The 17,908-nt window shown below is 32.5% G+C and overlaps 1 protein-coding gene across 8 annotated transcripts in view; it reads right to left on the bottom strand.

Annotated features, from left to right (window-relative positions):
- The window catches only part of Arv1 (ACAT-related protein required for viability 1), a 71,504-nt gene that overhangs the window by 16,405 nt on the left and 37,191 nt on the right, over positions 1–17,908 (bottom strand). For 5 of the 8 annotated variants that reach the window (XM_085825266.1, XM_085825264.1, XM_085825267.1 and 2 more), the window contains one exon: positions 10,398–10,549. The exons of 1 other annotated variant lie outside the window; for it this stretch is intronic. In XM_085825266.1, the coding sequence (XP_085681392.1) occupies positions 10,398–10,549 (152 nt within the window). Of the gene's footprint in view, positions 1–95; positions 231–10,397; positions 10,550–13,885; positions 14,040–17,908 lie in introns of those variants that run through there. 2 more of the 8 variants (XM_035369366.2, XM_085825268.1) reach the window with 2 other exon arrangements.

Below are 17,908 nucleotides of genomic sequence, written 5' to 3'. Positions count from 1 at the left end.
TTTATTTATTTGAATATGTTAACTTCATTGAATCAGAAAATATAAAACTAGGTTAAATACATTAATTTACATAATACCAATCATGATCAACATACCATTTCAGAGAAAATTCTGCAATAAGATAATCGGTTTTAAAACAAATCACAACACATGTTGAAGAATCATGTAAACTATTTCTGAAATTATGATAAGGAGAGTTGCAGTTACTATGCTTGAGAGCTTTGTAGTCACTGGGGGGATGGAAAAGAAAAAGTATAAATTTTAACTGAAACTTCATAAATATTTAAAATATAATTACACTCAGTAAATTAAATTATTACTGAAATATTAACTGAATTAGATGGATTCTCAAGAACAAGATTTATTTAGATTAACATGTTAATCTAAATGTTGGATATTCGTGGTCCATTCCGTGTGGTGGCACTTTAACTAGCGGTCCGCCCCACTGTTTAATGCTTGCGCCCTAATCCCACTAGCTGATTCAAATAGACCAAATTTCCAAAATTCTCATGTGGCCCACACGTGGTCTGGCCTGCCTATAGGATCCATGGTGGCCAGTCGCATGAATTGGTAAAAACCCTAATTCGTTTTAATGGCCATAAGCCCAGTTGATGGGCAAACGATGCATGTGGTCAATCTCCTACTAGGAAAAAGAAATAGTCGTGTGTTTGTTGTAAATTATATTGAGTGCGAGCATCGGTTTTTGTCGAACCTACGACTGACGATTTCCAGGCGGGCAGGCACTCAAGGCCCCAATAGTATTTGGTTTCCTGGGTCGCTCAAAAAAGATATATATTGCCGGGCTAAGTGGGCAAGGAATGTCGTGGGGTTTTCCAGAGATCGGTTTGTTTTTCCTTTGGAAAATCACGGACCTCGGAGTGGGCTTTAGTTGGGCGTTCATTGCCCCGCCTCTGGATCTTCGGCGGACCAATTAGAAGTACAGGACCTCCCACACATATTGGAGAAAATCTGTGACTTTTTGGAAAATGAATATGCCCCAGTCGACACTTTTTGAATATTGAGTGTATGACCTAGTAATGAGGAACCATTATCGAACATTTAGATGATGACGTGAGTTTTACTAAGTTTAGAGTTGACGGCAAGAGTGAGTACTGTTAGTGTGCAAGAATTCTGTGTGAAGTGCCTGTGAGAGGCGAGGTCAGTAGAGTTCTGACATAACGAATTATCTGAGCACACATTTCTTCCGGTAAGTGTAACGGTAGTAAAACATTTCTTTACTTCTAAAAAGGCGGTTAGCATTTAAAATTTTTGCTCATCTAAATATTAGATACAATGGAATTCAGCGATTCGTCTGATGAATCCGTATCTGGAATCATGCGAAAGAGACAAAGAAATAGAATACTTTCATCATCATCGGACATGGCAACTGGTAAAAAAACCACAAAGGAAGAAGTTTGGGAGTCTGATGTATTTGACCAAGATGATGATGCGGAAAATAGAAGAAAATTCTGCATCAGAGGACGAGTATTCGGAAGAAGAAGTGCTACTGATTGAAGAGATGGACTGCAACGATCCTGTTGCATTATATAAATTATTCTTCACAGACAAGATATTGGACATCATCGTTGAAGAGACGAATAGGTACGCTGAACAGTGCATAGTAAATGCGGCATTATGGTAGGTGACAACATCAACAAGCAAGGAACTCTTACAAAAAGTTAACTGAATACCTTTATTGGTATCTTGCTTATTATGGGTGTAGTGCAGGTACTTGAAATTCAACTATATTGGTCCAAAAAGGAGATGTATGCGAATGTGTGTACACAGAAAGCAATGAAACACGATTGATTCTTAGCAATATTGAAATAGTTGCACTTTTCCGATAATGAAACGGCTAGAACTAAGGATCTCCGAAATGTAGTTGATAAAATTCTTCGTACATTCAGAGATGCAGTAAAACCTGGTAAAAATATAGTAATTGATGAAAGCATGGTTCTGTTGAAAGGACGCCTGAGTTTTCATCAATGTATACCAGGTAAGCGGCTCAAGTACGGAATAAAACTGTACAAACACTGCCTTCAGGGCGAATATACATACAATATGCATATTTATTCCAGAAAAATGAAACGAGAATTGTAAAAATACATTCTCATGATGTAGTCAAGAAATTGATAGGAGATCTATTTTTCAAGGGCCGGATTTTATTTACCGACAGTTTTTATACAAGCATTTCTTTAGCCAAAGATCTTCTCACTAAAAGAACATATGTTTGTGGTACAGTCAAAATGAATAGAAAATTTCTACCGCTGCAGGCAAAGCAAAAACAGAAACGGGGTGACATTATATCTTTTGAAAATTGGAGTCGCATGAAATTTTTAAAGTGGACTGACAAAAGACCCCTGTGCATGTTAACCACTTCGAGATCTCACAATTGCGCCATTATTCGTGGAAAAGATGATAAATTAAAACCAGATACACCATTTTTTCTTACAACAGTACAAAAAAGGGAGTTTATATATCTGACCAAATGTGTTCCTATTATAAATTTTTACGGAAAACAGTAAAATGGTATCGAAAAGTTGCCATGGAGCTAATATGCGGGACCTCTTTAGTAAATGCGTGGTACATCCACAAAATATGGGGAACCAAGCATTACCAAATTTTAAAATTTAGAGAAAAAAATATTGAAGAGTGTTGAGAATCCCCCTAGTGGAGAATTAATAATAAGTAGACAGAAAAAACATTTTTTTAAGTTCACATCAAGGATTCGCGAGGAAGATGAGGAAAAGATGTAAAGAGTGTTACAAACAAATGCTTAACAAACTTAAAAGGTACACAGTACGCCACAAACAAAACAAAAAAAGTAATGATCTTTTGTAGCAGTTGTTCAGATAAACCGGCACTTTGTTTAAAATGTTTTTTAAAATTGCATCAGTAACATAAGTAGTTATACTTTGTAATATTTAATGTATTGATTAAATTATAAGTTATGTATTTTGTGTTAAATGTTTGATTATAAGGTAGAAATGTTAATTTATAATGTTAAATCGATCAAATTACATTTTGTACTATGTATTTTTTTATATACAAACGTGGCCCGTTGGTGATGCATGCCGCCCCACGGAACAATCTAGCATGGGCCACCGGTGTGTCAAGCCGGCGTCAACGTGTTAATACAGTCAAAAGTCGTTAATCCGGACACCCATAATCTGGAATGATCTATAATTCGAACCTCAAAGCTACAAACTTTCTGCACATGCATCAACGCATAATGTGTTCACACATGCACATAGGCGTTGCATAGTCCCGATTAAAGACTTTTGACTGTATAAAAATATTACATCTAAATGATAAAGCAGTACATCCAACAGCTATAAATTTTAACTTTATACAAAACATAGCTGCAGCTTTCTGCATTTAAAGACTTTAGATCCTAACAATAGTCGAGTGATTGTTGAATGTTGGTAGTTCGACATGGGTTAAAATCCAGGTAAGTGAGCTGGCTGCATGATTGGTTTTCATGGCTTTTTCCAAGTGTAACATGGAAACACACCACTTTCCCTTAGGAATCCTCTACAAAGGCATGTACTCCACTTTCTCACAGCCGAAGATTACATGGTGGCGAATAGTGTTTTATCACTGCAGCAACAGATTAAAATTTAAAGTTTGTATTTTTCTAATGAGGGAAATTATTTTACTTCATAACAATAAATGTTCAAAACTTACATATCCAACAGTATGCAGGATGCAATCTGAAACCATTGGAAGGTCTTAGCTCTCGTCTCACATTATGTAATTTTCACATATTAGGAAAATTGAAAAGAGTTTTAAGAGGATTCATTTTCACTAAAACTGGACTAAGCGACGTAGTGGTGCAACACTGGTTTCTGCTGATGGCCACAGAAATCTTCAGCAGAGGTGCAATGTATTTTTGTCACAGTGGTGTTTGTCATCAGAACAGAGTTTATTTCTTTTTTTAAATTATTTTCTACTGTTTCATTTGACTCCAACTTGCATTAAATCAGTTTTGAATTTTCATTCATCCAATTTGAAGACTTTTAAAATATCTTGCTTCAAGTTTGAAATGTTTTTAAATAAATAATATTGAATTTAAAATACCTTTATACACCAAAATACTTTACACACTTATTTTCTATAAAGTGTTGTTCGCCTTATATTTGTGAAGGGAATCTCTGTTGTATGTATAAACTATTTATGGAATAACTAATTTCTCGAACAAATATATTTTCTTATATAATAGTACAGACGTTTCTAGAAAACTATATGAAAACAATCCTAACATTAAAACTAAAAAATTAAACATAAAAGAGGTAATAAATAATTGTATCTTATCTTGAAACTTCCATTAAAAGGAAGGTTATTTTATAGCAGAAAAATTATAACTAGTCTTAACAGGTTAAATAGATATATTATAACATAATGAGTTAAACATGTTAGATTAACATCTTACATCCTATTCCAACATTTAGAAAAAAAGAAAATAATAATAAATAATGTAACATTATGACTAACATCTAAGAAAATAATCTTAACATTAAAACTAAAAATTATATCTAATGTAATATATTTAACATATAACAATATTACAGTCACCCCATTAAGAGTAAAGTATCACAGAAACATACAGAATTTATCATGATTATTAACTCATTAATCAAAATGCTGCTGAATGAAATTTTTTTTCTATCAAAATGAAATTGTGAATCAAGGTGGTTTAAAATTTAAATCTGTCATAAACTAAAAGTAATCACTTTTACTCTTTTTGAACAATTTTAAGTTATGGAAACAAAAAGTGATTATGATTGTCATTATGATACCTCAAGCTTAAATGAAATGAATGACTTTCAAAAACCTGGCTTTGGCTTGGCAGCGGTGCCAAATCAGAACTATTTTTCATAACTAGTCTCTGTTGCATGCAAAGACAGAAATTTTTTAGCTAAATATTCATTTTAATACAAACAGTACAGTACACTCCCGATTATCCGCGGAATTGGAAGGAGCGGCCGCCGCGGATAACAAAAATCGCAGATAATCCAAAAAAAGCTAAAAACGAGTATAGCAAAAGAGAAAACAGTCATTCCAACTTTGAAAAATCGTTTTATGTACAATAAAACATAAAATAAACAGCAGGAAATGTTTAACCCATTAGCCACTGGACGCAATGGTCAAAATAAATGCGTATATCAATATAACTACTTAAGATATTTGATAACAGCAGATGATTTTGTGTACTGGCGGGAAGTTTCTTTGACGATGGTATACAAAAACTAGTCACCCGCTATGACAAGTGTTTGATCGTTGGTGGAAACTATGTTGAAAAATAGTTTAAAACATGTATTTTCATGTAAAAATAAAATTGGATTCGAAAAAAATTGTTTTACTTTTTTTTTTTTTTTTTTCAAAACAGTACTTAGTTTCCAAATACACCTCGTATATCACTCAAAACTAACCTAAAATGCATTTTGTTAATGAAAACAGAAAAGTGCTTTGTACTTACGAGAGGCGTCAAGGATACACAGAAAAATTAAAACATATTTACTGTTTTAATACCATAATGTATTATGTAATTACAAGAGCATAACTGTAAAACTACATCTTTTAGAAGAAATCAGTCATTTGTGTTTGCTTCTTGCTTTGGAAGCATTTCCTCTTTATCCGGGATTGCATTTTTCCTAGCATAAGTTTCTCGGCCAACTTCGCGTCGTCTTGTTCTTCCCAGCTCAGCAGTCCGTCGACTTGTTGCAAAGCCGCTTCGTGAATCTTCCGCATCTGCACAGTGGGCTCTTCTTCGCCTTCACTTCACTCTCGGTCTCTTTCTTCATAATTTTGTCATCCGTCAAGTGTTCGAAGCCAGGTTCGTTGACGTCACGCTCCAACCACTCGTTAATGTTTTCAGTATCGATGTTCTCACCACCCGCAACTGTTTTCACCATATCGGCAAGAGTTGCCATGGGCACGTCTACATCTTCATTCTCTTCTTCACAACACAAAGGGGTTCGGTTGTTGTTGGCTTCAACATTAGGCATGAGTTTTCTCCATGATTTATGAGGGTTGACGGTTTCATTGAGTCCCCAAGCAGATGCAATATCGTAGATGCTGTCCAAGATTGTGTAGTGTTTCCCAAACTCTTTCGGATCATAACCTTCTTCAATTTTGGTCATTAGCAGCTTGGTTCGGTATGTTCTCTTCATTGTTGCAATGACTCCTTGGTCCATGGGTTGGATTAGTACAGTAACGTTTGGAGGGGAGAAACGTTGCAAAAATTTATCCATCAGAAGACTTTAGCACGCTTGTTGCTGGGTGAGAAGGTGCATTTTCGATCAATAGCACAGCTTTTTCAGGCAGGTTTTTCGATTTAAGATGTTTACGCACTTGAAGGACGAGGATTTTTTCGAACCATCTTGAAAAATGCGTCGGTTCATCCATCCCATTTTTTTTTGGTTAAAGTGATCAATGGGCAAAATTTCTATCCTTGTGCCTTTGAAATATCTTATTTTTTTTTTTTTTTTTAAACTTTCCAATGACAACAAGTGTCCACCGGTAGCGTTACTGCAAGACATGATAGTGATCCTTTCCTTGCTTCTTTTATGACCCGCCGCTTTACTTTCACTTTCAGATGCTAAAGTGCGAGTGGGAAGATATTTTTACAAAAGTCCCGATTCGTTGGCATTGTAAATTTGTTCAAAAAATAGCTCTTCTTTTAAAACAAATTCCTCAAATTCATGGTGGAAATCATCGGCTGCTTGTTGGTCACCACTAAGTTTCTCCCCATGAAGTATAATTTCTCGAATTCCATGTCTCTGTTTAAAACGAGCCAGAACCCTTCATAGTTTTTCACATTTTCATTGCGAAAGCACTGTCCGACATTGATGCAAAGTTCACCAGTTTGCCTTTTTGCTTTAGAATATCACGCACTGTTGTTTCCGCAATTCCGTAATCCAATTCCATCTGCTGCCTTGTAGCGCCGTTTGCTACTTTGGAAATTAATTCTAGTTTTTGCGCAATCGTCAACACAACCTTCTTTCATTTTCCTGACATTTTAAATCGGTAACGAAAAACACAAAACCAAAAAGCACAAGCACTGACCACAATAAAAGATAAGAAATTAACTCCGACTGGTTCGCAAATACTATCAGGCTTAAACTAACAATGGCGAGTGGGAGGAAGTGGACGTGTCAGTAAGATTAAGACGAGATAGGGCGGTGGAGCAGGCACTGCAAAGGTGAGTATTCCGAGAAGGCCTGGGATATTTTTGCCATAAATAAGCATGATGTTTAGCCAATTTAACATTTCGCTCAGTTTTGTGAACATTTTTGTTTTCTTTGCTTCACGCATGTAAAAAAAAAAACTTTGTACGGCAGGCGCCGATAATCTGCTCCGCGCATAATGGGTGTCTACTGTACTTTAAAAAGTACACAAATTTAAAACAAAACTTCATACTTAAAGTAGTTGCAAACCAGAATTTAAAGAATGGGAGCTACATAATCAACTTGTATGCATATACATGATAGTACAACAGTATGCAAATGACAGTTAGCTGCTAACTGCTGTATGTGCTATGCAGTAACACAGCAGGGAAGGCAGTGGCTACATATGAGTTTAATAATATGATATGTGTAGGCAGGGCTAATTAGAACTTATTACATTCCTTTTATAGATATTTCAGTCAATAGCAGTCATATTGGTATTGGTCAAAATTGCTTTTCCTTTTATCAAATGGCAGAATTAAATTTTTTGAATATTTTTATTTTTTATCAGCATTTGTTATTCTTTTCCATTACTGACAATTTTTCATGAACTCCTTCCTGGCTAAGACATCACATTATTGAAACTGCTAATCTATAGAATTACAGATACAGGATAGCCAACCATCTATATATCAGATGAATCGAATTTGCATACATAAAGATAATGAATACTGATGTAATTAATATTAAAAGAAGCCTGTATTATAAAATTTTATATTAAAATTCAAGAAATAAAATTTTAATGTTTATCATAGTCTACACTTTTTAAAATCTATGATTTTTACATATCCCTAGCACATAAAATAATCATATTGCTAAAATTAAATTTTTAATAATAAATCTAATGTTCTTTTAAATTCAGCTTGATGTAATAATTATCAGTTATTCAGCATATAAAAAATCATCTTTTATAATACTTGTTAGAGTAAGATTTACCAAATTCTCTTGATACCCATTTTCTGTAATTGTAATGTCCTGGTAAAATCTTAAACTGCTATCACATATGATATTTGTTGCTGGAACATAGCGTTAGAAGGAACAATTCGTGGAAGTGAGCTTTCGCAAAATCGGGTTACCATCTTCACTGGGTAAACAGACTGAAAGCCAAACAAGACACAGGTATTGGCGAAAGTGACTTTTCCTTTCAAGTGACAATTGCTTTTCCGTGTTGTATTTTGTATCGCTCACACTCTTTTCATTTTAAACTTTATTGTTATGAAAAATAATAGAAAGTAGCTGGCTATTAAGTAAATCACTTTTATCTTGACTCTGGCGATTCTAAAAGTTAAGGAGAAAAAAGTGCAAAGAGAAGTCCTATTCTTTGTAAAGGTCTGTTGTATATATTTGATTTTATTATTGTAAATAGTTCTTTTTGTATCCATATACTAATAACTTTTATGTACATGATATAATGAATGGCATTTACTGATATTTGTTTTGTGATGATTCAATTCATACATATATATACACATCTAATATTTACCCATACATAACGAGAGAGATGCAATGGTTTAGAAATTGTCGATGTATATTTATTAGCATTAATGTAATTAATAAGCTTTTTATTAATGAATGTATACAAATGTTTTTCATCATAATAAATCCATAAATTTCCAATGTTTCAATATGTAGCATTTATAATAAAAATATAGTTCTTAATGTATTTCTAATCTAAAAAGCATTTCATTAATAACATACAAATTTAATTATGAAATAATTATTAAATAATCTATTTTAATAAATATACATAATCACTGATTATGCAATCTTAATTTAAAAGTCGTAAAAGTAATTAGCAGAAAAGTAAAGTCGTGCATACACAAACATATTTTTAAAAAATTATTCCCCTTAAACTTCAAAAATTCTATTATAACAATAACATTCTTTTCACACGATCAGCCCGAAATACGACAAACTTGGCGACGAATAATTTGTAAACAAATCATCAGAAATAGCATAATATAAAATATTGTCTACTCTGAAATTTCCATGATTATAGATTTAATGAATATATAAACATTTAAAAAATCACTTAGACAGTTACTTCAACAAAACAGCAATATATATATTTCTTTTTCCATATTTCTTCAATTAAATCGGCATCCATTTCCACCATCTATGATTTCACAATGGGAGCCATCGCCATATTGAAAATTACCCGTGATCCTTCAGAACTTTCATCTGATTGGTTGAATGTACGCAGAACACATCTCCAGACGGAACATTTTCGGAAACGTTTCGCCTAGTTAGACAAAACATTTCTCGGAAGCCTCCCGCTTAGCCGCGTTCGTCGATAGAAGTGATAAGGTTCTTGTTTAAATAGTTTTAAAAACTATCTAAATTACTGGGTAGGTAATACACTTTGATATTCATATTACAACCAAGTTAATCAAAATTGAATAAAAAAACTCTTTATTAATTGAGAATATTCCTCTTGCATTTACCTAGATTCTTAAAAACTAAAACGAATGAGGATAATGAGACTTAATCATATTCAGTAAATTTACGAACTGTGAATCTTTTGTAAACTGTTATATCTGGGAACATTAAAAATTGCTTTTCAAGTTAGCTTTCTGTCCTCAGTTCAAGGAATTAACTCAGCAAAAGTTTCTTATATTTTTTTCTTCCCACTATGGTACATTTTCGCAAAGGAAGCTCAGCTATTTTCAGTAACAGAAAAGTTATGCACCAGTTTTCAGTAGAAAGATAATAGTGCCAGCTTAGTACTTACAGCAAAACACACTTTTGTCATCAGCTCATTTTTAACTGCGGTCAAATTTCACAAAATGCAAGCTCTATCTCTCAGTTTATTTATTTCAAGAGAGCAAGAGCAAAATAGAATTTCCTTTTCAGAACAAAACTAAGTATCCTGTACTGACCTTAGTTTGTTGGCATTATATAAAAAACTTTTTTGAAAATTTGTTGTAGAGTTTTATAAATTATTTATTGTGTTTCATTATACATAATAGAATCAAAGGTAGGTATTGCTTCCGAAACTAACACTAATATTGAATGCTTCCGAAACTAACACTAATATTGAACAGACAAACACCGTTTTTGAAATCAGTATTCTAAATATACACAACAGAATTACTTTTCAAAGTATTTGAAAAAATACAAAGAAACAAATATTTGACTAGCTTATTAATATTAGAAACTGAGATTTACCTCGAATTACTTGCATCTGTGAAAGAAATATGAACAATATAATTAAAGTTTCACAGTAGTAGTCATCTTTGCTCCATACAAGAACTGGTAACATAAATAATTTTCCATAGCTTGCAATTATAATACTATGAAATAAGTACTTGGATGAAAACCTTTAAAAAAGAAAAGAAAAACATTTATGATTTAAAATTAATATTGTGTATTATATGTATATATATGTGTGCGTGATTTCTGATTATCTATGCCCTTATTGATAAGTCATGAATTCATTGTTAATTTGAAGTGTGAGTAGTGATCAGTGAGGAAGTTTATAAAAGAATTGGTTATATCTATACTTCTAATCTTTCTTTTAAAGAAATCATACTAAGCAATTCTTCTTTAGATGTAAATTATATAAAACCGTATAATGTAATTATATAAAATGGATGTAAATTATATAAAATGTAATAAAACCGATGTAAATTATATAAAATGGCACAAAACAATTGCTTAGACTAAAACTAAGCAATTGTTTTGTGCCACTTGTATCTCTCAATTCATCATGCTGAAAGGAATAACAAGAATACCTATTAATTTTGTTATATAACTATTCTCTTAGGATTTCAATCATTTTCTAAATCCACTGCATCACATTATTTTGAAACATTTGTAGATCTTTAATTACAGCATTAATTTCAATCTTCTTAAAACAGGGTTGCCACTCAAACAGCAGAATGAAATTCCTTGACTTTTCCAGGTTTTTTAGGTGTGTTTTAAGAAAATTCCAGACTATCCTTGTAGTGCACGTTGGCTGTGCTGAGAAGTAAATTAATTATTGTACCACTTGAAAACACAAAAATTTGCCAATTATATATGACTTATATGTATTTGAATATAATCCCCAAAGCATTACTATTATAATAGTTGTTACTATCAAAACTGAAGACTGCAATTAGAACATGCCCAATCTGGATTAAAAAATGAACGAAAGAAATCTTTTTAATGATATTTGAAATAAATTCAGGTATTTTATATTTATTTAGTAACATACATAACCAAAAATATGTGCATTAAATTTCAAGATAGTATGTCATCATACTGCTAGAATTAGTTTCAGGATTATGCCAGAGAAAACTGAAATTTGAAAGTATTATTAACAAATAATAAATAAATTTAGAGGAAAGAAGCAACTTTAAATGATATGAATAGCATTAAAATAAAGTTAATTACTTAAAAAATTAAATTACAATAATCAACAGGATTTAGGCGAATATAGTTATGTTAAATGGTTAGCCTAGATGACTGACTACTACTTTTTTATTTTACTGCAAAATGACAAATAATGCATTTATTGAAAAGAAAAAAGGTTTAAAAGATCTTGTGGTAAAATCCTAGTATATGCTACAGCCTTGATATGATTTTGAAAATTGTCGCCAACACCAAAATGACTTGTTTACTGATCATCATAATGTCACTAAATCCCGTGTGTACCGTACATGGAATCTATCCTAACCTCCATAGAACCGTATATTAGGATTAAAACGATTTTGTTTTATATGAGAATGGGAAGGTATGTTCTCTAGTTAAACATGCACTCGCATGCGAATATCTCGATTCTGTAGGTTACTGGACACTTGCTTTGCTTTTCTAAAAGACGGAGCTGCGAAAAATGGCTCTACGCCAGCTGCCTGAATGATGCATATGTGATACATAATTCACCAAGAAAGTGATCGCTTTCAAAGTTGGCACAATATTCACTTTTTGGGGGGAGTGCTGCATAAAATTCCCTTACTTTTCCAGATTTTGACTAAACTATTTAAATACCCCGACTTTTTTGGTAAATTTTCGAATTGCCGCACTTTTTCCGGTAGCGTGGCAAACCTGTAAAAATCATAAAAAGTGATTAGGACATATCCAAGAAAAATTCTTTTATAAATTCCTCATCAGAAAATGGTTTACATTTTTCTTCTAAAATACAATTTACTTTGAATGCTGCAATTGCACTTGATTCAACATGGGTTGTATAAAAACATTTTGTTAAGCACTTGACCCGGACTTTAGATCCCTAATTTTATTTTTCCTCAAGTCACTATTTTGAGGATAATCTGTCTGATATTTGTTATGTAAAGTTAAAAAATGCCTCTCCAAATTATCCTTTTGATACTTTATGGTTATCTGGAGCCGGAAGTTGGAAATGGAAAAGCCTATGGAAAAATTGCAAACTCGTTTGTCAACTCTGGAGGATGAAGGTTTGTTTAAGTATCTTTACATATATTTCAAGGATGCATCTAGTGCAAATTTTTTTAATTCATTTTTTTTTCTTTGTTTGTTTGTTCTTCCTATGTAGATAGTGATCTTTCCAATAATAATAAACCAGTTGTAGAATTGGATAAACTTGGCATCACACAACAATCATGATCATAATCCTCCAAGAACAACTGATGTAAACTCTAAAGTTATGAATGTAAAAGAGGGTACGTTTCACAGCGCTAGTATGATTTGTTCTGATAAAAGCAAATGCACTCAATCAAAGAAAACACTAATCCGACAAATGACCACTAAATCCACATATACTCAAAAACATATGCATTATGCACATACGTCAGCTGCGACAGAAATACATTTTGACTACATCATGGGTTGCCACATAAATACTTTTTGGTGACACGTGTTGATGTAATAAATAGTTTTTTTCTGATTTGAGACTTTGATTTCTCTCCAATATGACAGTCACAAGAGAATAAACTGTCATTTATCATTCTATGTCTGGCTAATAAACAAGTATCAAATGAAGATCATAATGAACTATTTAATAATAAAAGAATTTCAACTCCCTCCCCTCTCTTTATATATTGTAGGGTTTTTGACTCTTTTTCTCTAAATGAAATGTCGAGGAACCAATTGAACTGTTAAGCGACTTATCGCCAAGTTCAAATAACTAAAGACATAGACTCAAGAAGGGTTAACTACCCTTTATTTCACTCAAAATAAAGATGTACAATTGGCCCCTTTCTCGGGCTTACAACAAAGTCTCCACTTGGGCTTAATAAGAAATAAGAACTATAATTAAGCTAAGAGAGACATAGCTGAAGCTAAACACAAGCTCTAATGTAGTTGGCCCTTAATTTAAACTAGCCGGGGAATATCAAAAGGCATGTAATATATGGCCGAGCGTAACAGCTTCAAGAGAGACTTAGCCTGAAGGCAAACGAGCTACTGAGGATTCTTAGCTCTCTGCCGAAGTAAGTTGAAACTTCCTTAAATACTACTTCTAACTCATTTACATTCAATGTGATTCTAACAGTTCATTCTAGTAGAGAGTTGTAAGTGGAAACAAGAATCGATAGGAAAGCACACAGAAATTAAAATAACTGTTATAAAATTAATATATACCTTACGTTTTCCCCACCAGAATTTAAGTACTTTAATGAAAAGGTCTCACAATGACCTTGCTGAGAGTTTTAGATTCTAAAACTTTTGATTTCTCAACTTAGTTACACTACTGAAAATCGAAGTTTTAACTTTCTTTTTTATTTACAAATTTACAATGTGATCTACACCTAAAACAAATAAAAATATTACAATTTTGCTAGCTTCAGGCTACATACATCATCTTCACTAGGTTGAATCGAGATGATAATTTATCTCGTCCTTCCAATATATCTGGAAGGAAAAAGTATTAGTACTCTAGACAGAGAAAAATTTTCCAATTAACATTTTATTACATTTATTTGGCCCTCAATCAGATTTCATTGACTCATACTTCTAACCCATTCCCCCAACGCTCTCGAGAAATTTGTTATGTTAAGATGAACAACACTACCATCTAGCTAACTTCCTGGAGAAAAAAAAGAAAGAAAAAAGAAGAAGAACCTAGACCTAAAATTGACAACACCTAGTGTACTATACTTAAGCTTTCGAATAACTGCCTAGCTTTAACACATTCATTCTATTAATTTTCTTTCAAATATTTCATTTAAACAAAGTTTAAACTTTAAAGTACTTTTACATTCATCATATATAATTTACTTAAAGTTTTACACATTTAACATAGTAACATTTTCAGATTCATTTTACATCAAAATACATACATAGTTGCTATACACTGTGGAAGGGGGGGGAATAGGACAGTTCTACATCTCCTGTTCTACTGCGCGGACTGACGAAATTCAAATTGCGTTTATCATGTCTCGATAGCATGACTTAGGATATGTAATAGATTTATATTTAGCATTGTTCTAATATAGGTATTTTGACACAAAATCAGACTTTTTCTGAAATGACATGCCATTAAGAAATAAGAATTACACTATAATTAACTAAAGCCGAAGCTAAACATAAGTTGGCCATCAAGTCTAACATAGTTGGCCCTTAATTTAAACTAGCTGGTGAATATCAAAAGGCACGTAATATACGGCCGAACATAACAGCTTCAAGAAAGACTTAGCCACAAGGCAAACATGTGCTACTCAAGATTACTAGCTCTCTCTGGCGACGTAAGTTGAACCTTCTTTAACCATCTGAGTGGCATGGCCTGCTATATCCGGTCATGAGATTTTTTGTCACTTGGTATATAATAGCTTATAATTTACAATATTATTTTGCTTTCTTTCTTTAAAAATATAAATGTCATCTTAATAAATGGAAGTTTATAAAAATAGAACCTAAGTTATGTAAATATACAAATTTAGCTAATAAAGATCCAAAAACCCGAGCCGCTCAGAGGGTTAAATACTACTAAAAAAATTTCTAAAAGCTCCTTCTGGTAGGGAGTTGTAAGTGGAAACAATTGATAGGAAAGCAAATTGAAATTAAAATATACATTACAATATATATACACATTAATATTATACAGAATTTAACCCTTTGACAGGCAATGGGATGCCAGGCATCCCACCTTTTTTATCAGTTTTTATCTCCCAGATGAAAGCTGCAAAATTCCATTTAAAATAAATACAGTTATGCCTTTTAGTTCCCTAAATGTATAACAGATGCCAGCACTAGTATTCATTCATGGAAATAATGTAAAATAAAAATTCTTTGCATATCTAATTTTAAAGCAGTTTTTTTTTAAATATTTCTAATGCAGTTTAAATTGTTTGAACAACAACTTTTGGTATTTATATATATTAATTAAGAATGGTTGAAATCAGAGTCATAGCTAGGGTTTTCAGCACCCAGGGACAACTGAAGATTTCGTGCCCCCTACTGCTTGCCAAGGATGGAAAACACTTAATTCTAAAATGTCGTAACATCAGTTTGGCGCCCCTTGGATTCTGCGTCCGGGAACAGATGTCCCCCTTGCCCCCCTCTAGATACGCCCCTGCTTGAAATTAAAAGGTGGGACCAAAAACGTCCCACCACACATGTAGGAATTACTGTTACTAGATGGCAGCACCGTTCAAATATTTTAAAATTCAAGTATCAAGTTCGTTTTATAAGTTGATAATGCAAATTTATAATTTTTAATAAATTGCAATAATGTTAAAACTTGAAAACTATTTAGTATTTTTCCCGAAAGAAATGAAAATATAACTCTGTAAACATGAAATGTCATTGAATATTGAATGAATTGAATTGTGATTCACCACAGAAAAATATCCTGAGAAAAAAGAGGTGAAATGTAAATCATGACAGCCTTCTACATATCTTCCTTTTCAAACCTGTAGCTAATAAATTACTGGAGCGAAAATCTTGTCTGTTTCAAATCTATTAAGAAATCATTAAAAAATGCCAAAAAAGTCATAAAGAGATCAATTTTTAAAAAATTCTGTAATTTTTTTTGAAAAAATATTTTTTATTTTGCGAATATGATCAATATTTTCTAGATAATTATTCAAAAACTTTTTTATATCTTGCATTTTCATTTGGTTGCTAAAACTAGCACTTGCATAGATAAGCATGTTAGGAGAACTTACGTTGTGGCAAAGATGCCATTTTACCGCTCTAGGTGCGGTGGGACAAGCAGTATCAAACAATGTAATGAATTACGTTAAAAGTTTGCTTGTTCCCCTCCCATGAAATAACATTGTATTAGGGGCTAGTTATCTATGTGTAAGGTTATTTTTTCGGAAAAAAAAAAAAAAAAATATGCACCGAACCTCAAAGGCTTTAATTTTGTGCTATACCTTACTTCATGTAAGATACATTATTTTTCACCAAGTAAAGCACGTACAGTGCATTGATTTACATCATTTCTCAGGAAATGTCAAGGATATCTCAACAGCATGGAAAGTATTTGCAATGATAACTATTACATTGTAATACATACCTTATTGCATAATTACTGTATTGTAATCTTGGAGTATTAGTTCATTCATAGGGTAGAAAAATGCTTGGTGATCACGTGATCATTAGCCAAGTAAAAATTTCATTTTGATGACAATTAATTGAATATGAGTAAACTATAATACCATAAAATTAGGTACAGTACAAAATCTGAAATCCAGACTTGTCGAGACTTCGGCGATTACGGATTTGGGATTTTTCCGGATATTAGATCACCAGTTTAAATCTAGTAAGATCGCATGTAGAAATTATAAAATTAAAAATATGAAATCATGATTTATGACATAATGAAGTATTTATGATCTAAAGGGTATCAAAATTTATATAAAAAAAAAGCTTAATATTTATTTGTTTACCTTATTAAACATTTCTTTCAATATCAGTTTTTTAAGTTGCTTAATTTTTTATGCTAATACTTTTTCTTTAATTCTGTAGACAGACATAATCTCTTATTTAGTTACATTATTGAAGTCCTGTAACTGTTGTGTCGAGAGTTCGACTAACTTGTCAATCGAAATTTTTTTGTTTTCAGTAACTTCTCTGTCTATTTCTTCAGTATCAGTAGCGGTATTTTCTGGATCTAGAACCATATTACAGATTTCATCATTCATTAATTGACTGATGATTGAGAAACATTGTCATAACACAAGGAAAAATTTCTTTTAGAGCATCTTCATTTATTACCGCTTCTCCACATTTCTTTACAAAATTCGTTAATTGCAAAATTTCACCTTTAATTTGCAATATCCGAAAACTTTTAAAATTTGCGGCTATCATCATCAAATTTAGCTATCGTTCACTTATACATATTTAGCTATGCATCATGAGCTTAGAGACTAACGACAAGTTATTCCATTAAATTTTATCTTGCTTCTATCTCGCACTAAGATAATTAAGCTTGAATTGTACAAGGCATATCCAGAAAGTAAGTTTCTCGATGTTTTATTCTTTAAAGTAAATGTAATTAGCTGTGTCAATTGCGCATGCGTAACAGATCTATGATGTATCAATCATATGCCAGCTGGACAGATCCTGCTTCGTGGTAGCAGTGGTCCAAAATGGAAGCTCTTATTCCTTCTCCCACCACCTGCAAGATTCCTTTGGCGATAAAGTTCTTGAATGCATAAAGCATTGTGCCAACTGAAATTCATCATCAGCTCTGTCATGTCTATGGGCCGAACATCATGAGTATGCAGATGGTGCGTCGCTGATATAGGCAGTTTTCGGAAGGTCGTCAAAGTGTC

The sequence above is a fragment of the Stegodyphus dumicola genome, chromosome 10 (assembly GCF_044657685.1).
Source record: "Stegodyphus dumicola isolate Sdum_Otavi_A_Nest chromosome 10, ASM4465768v1".
In the NCBI taxonomy this organism is placed as follows: Eukaryota; Metazoa; Arthropoda; class Arachnida; order Araneae; family Eresidae; genus Stegodyphus; species Stegodyphus dumicola.
This window is presented reverse-complemented; position numbering and strand designations above follow the sequence as displayed.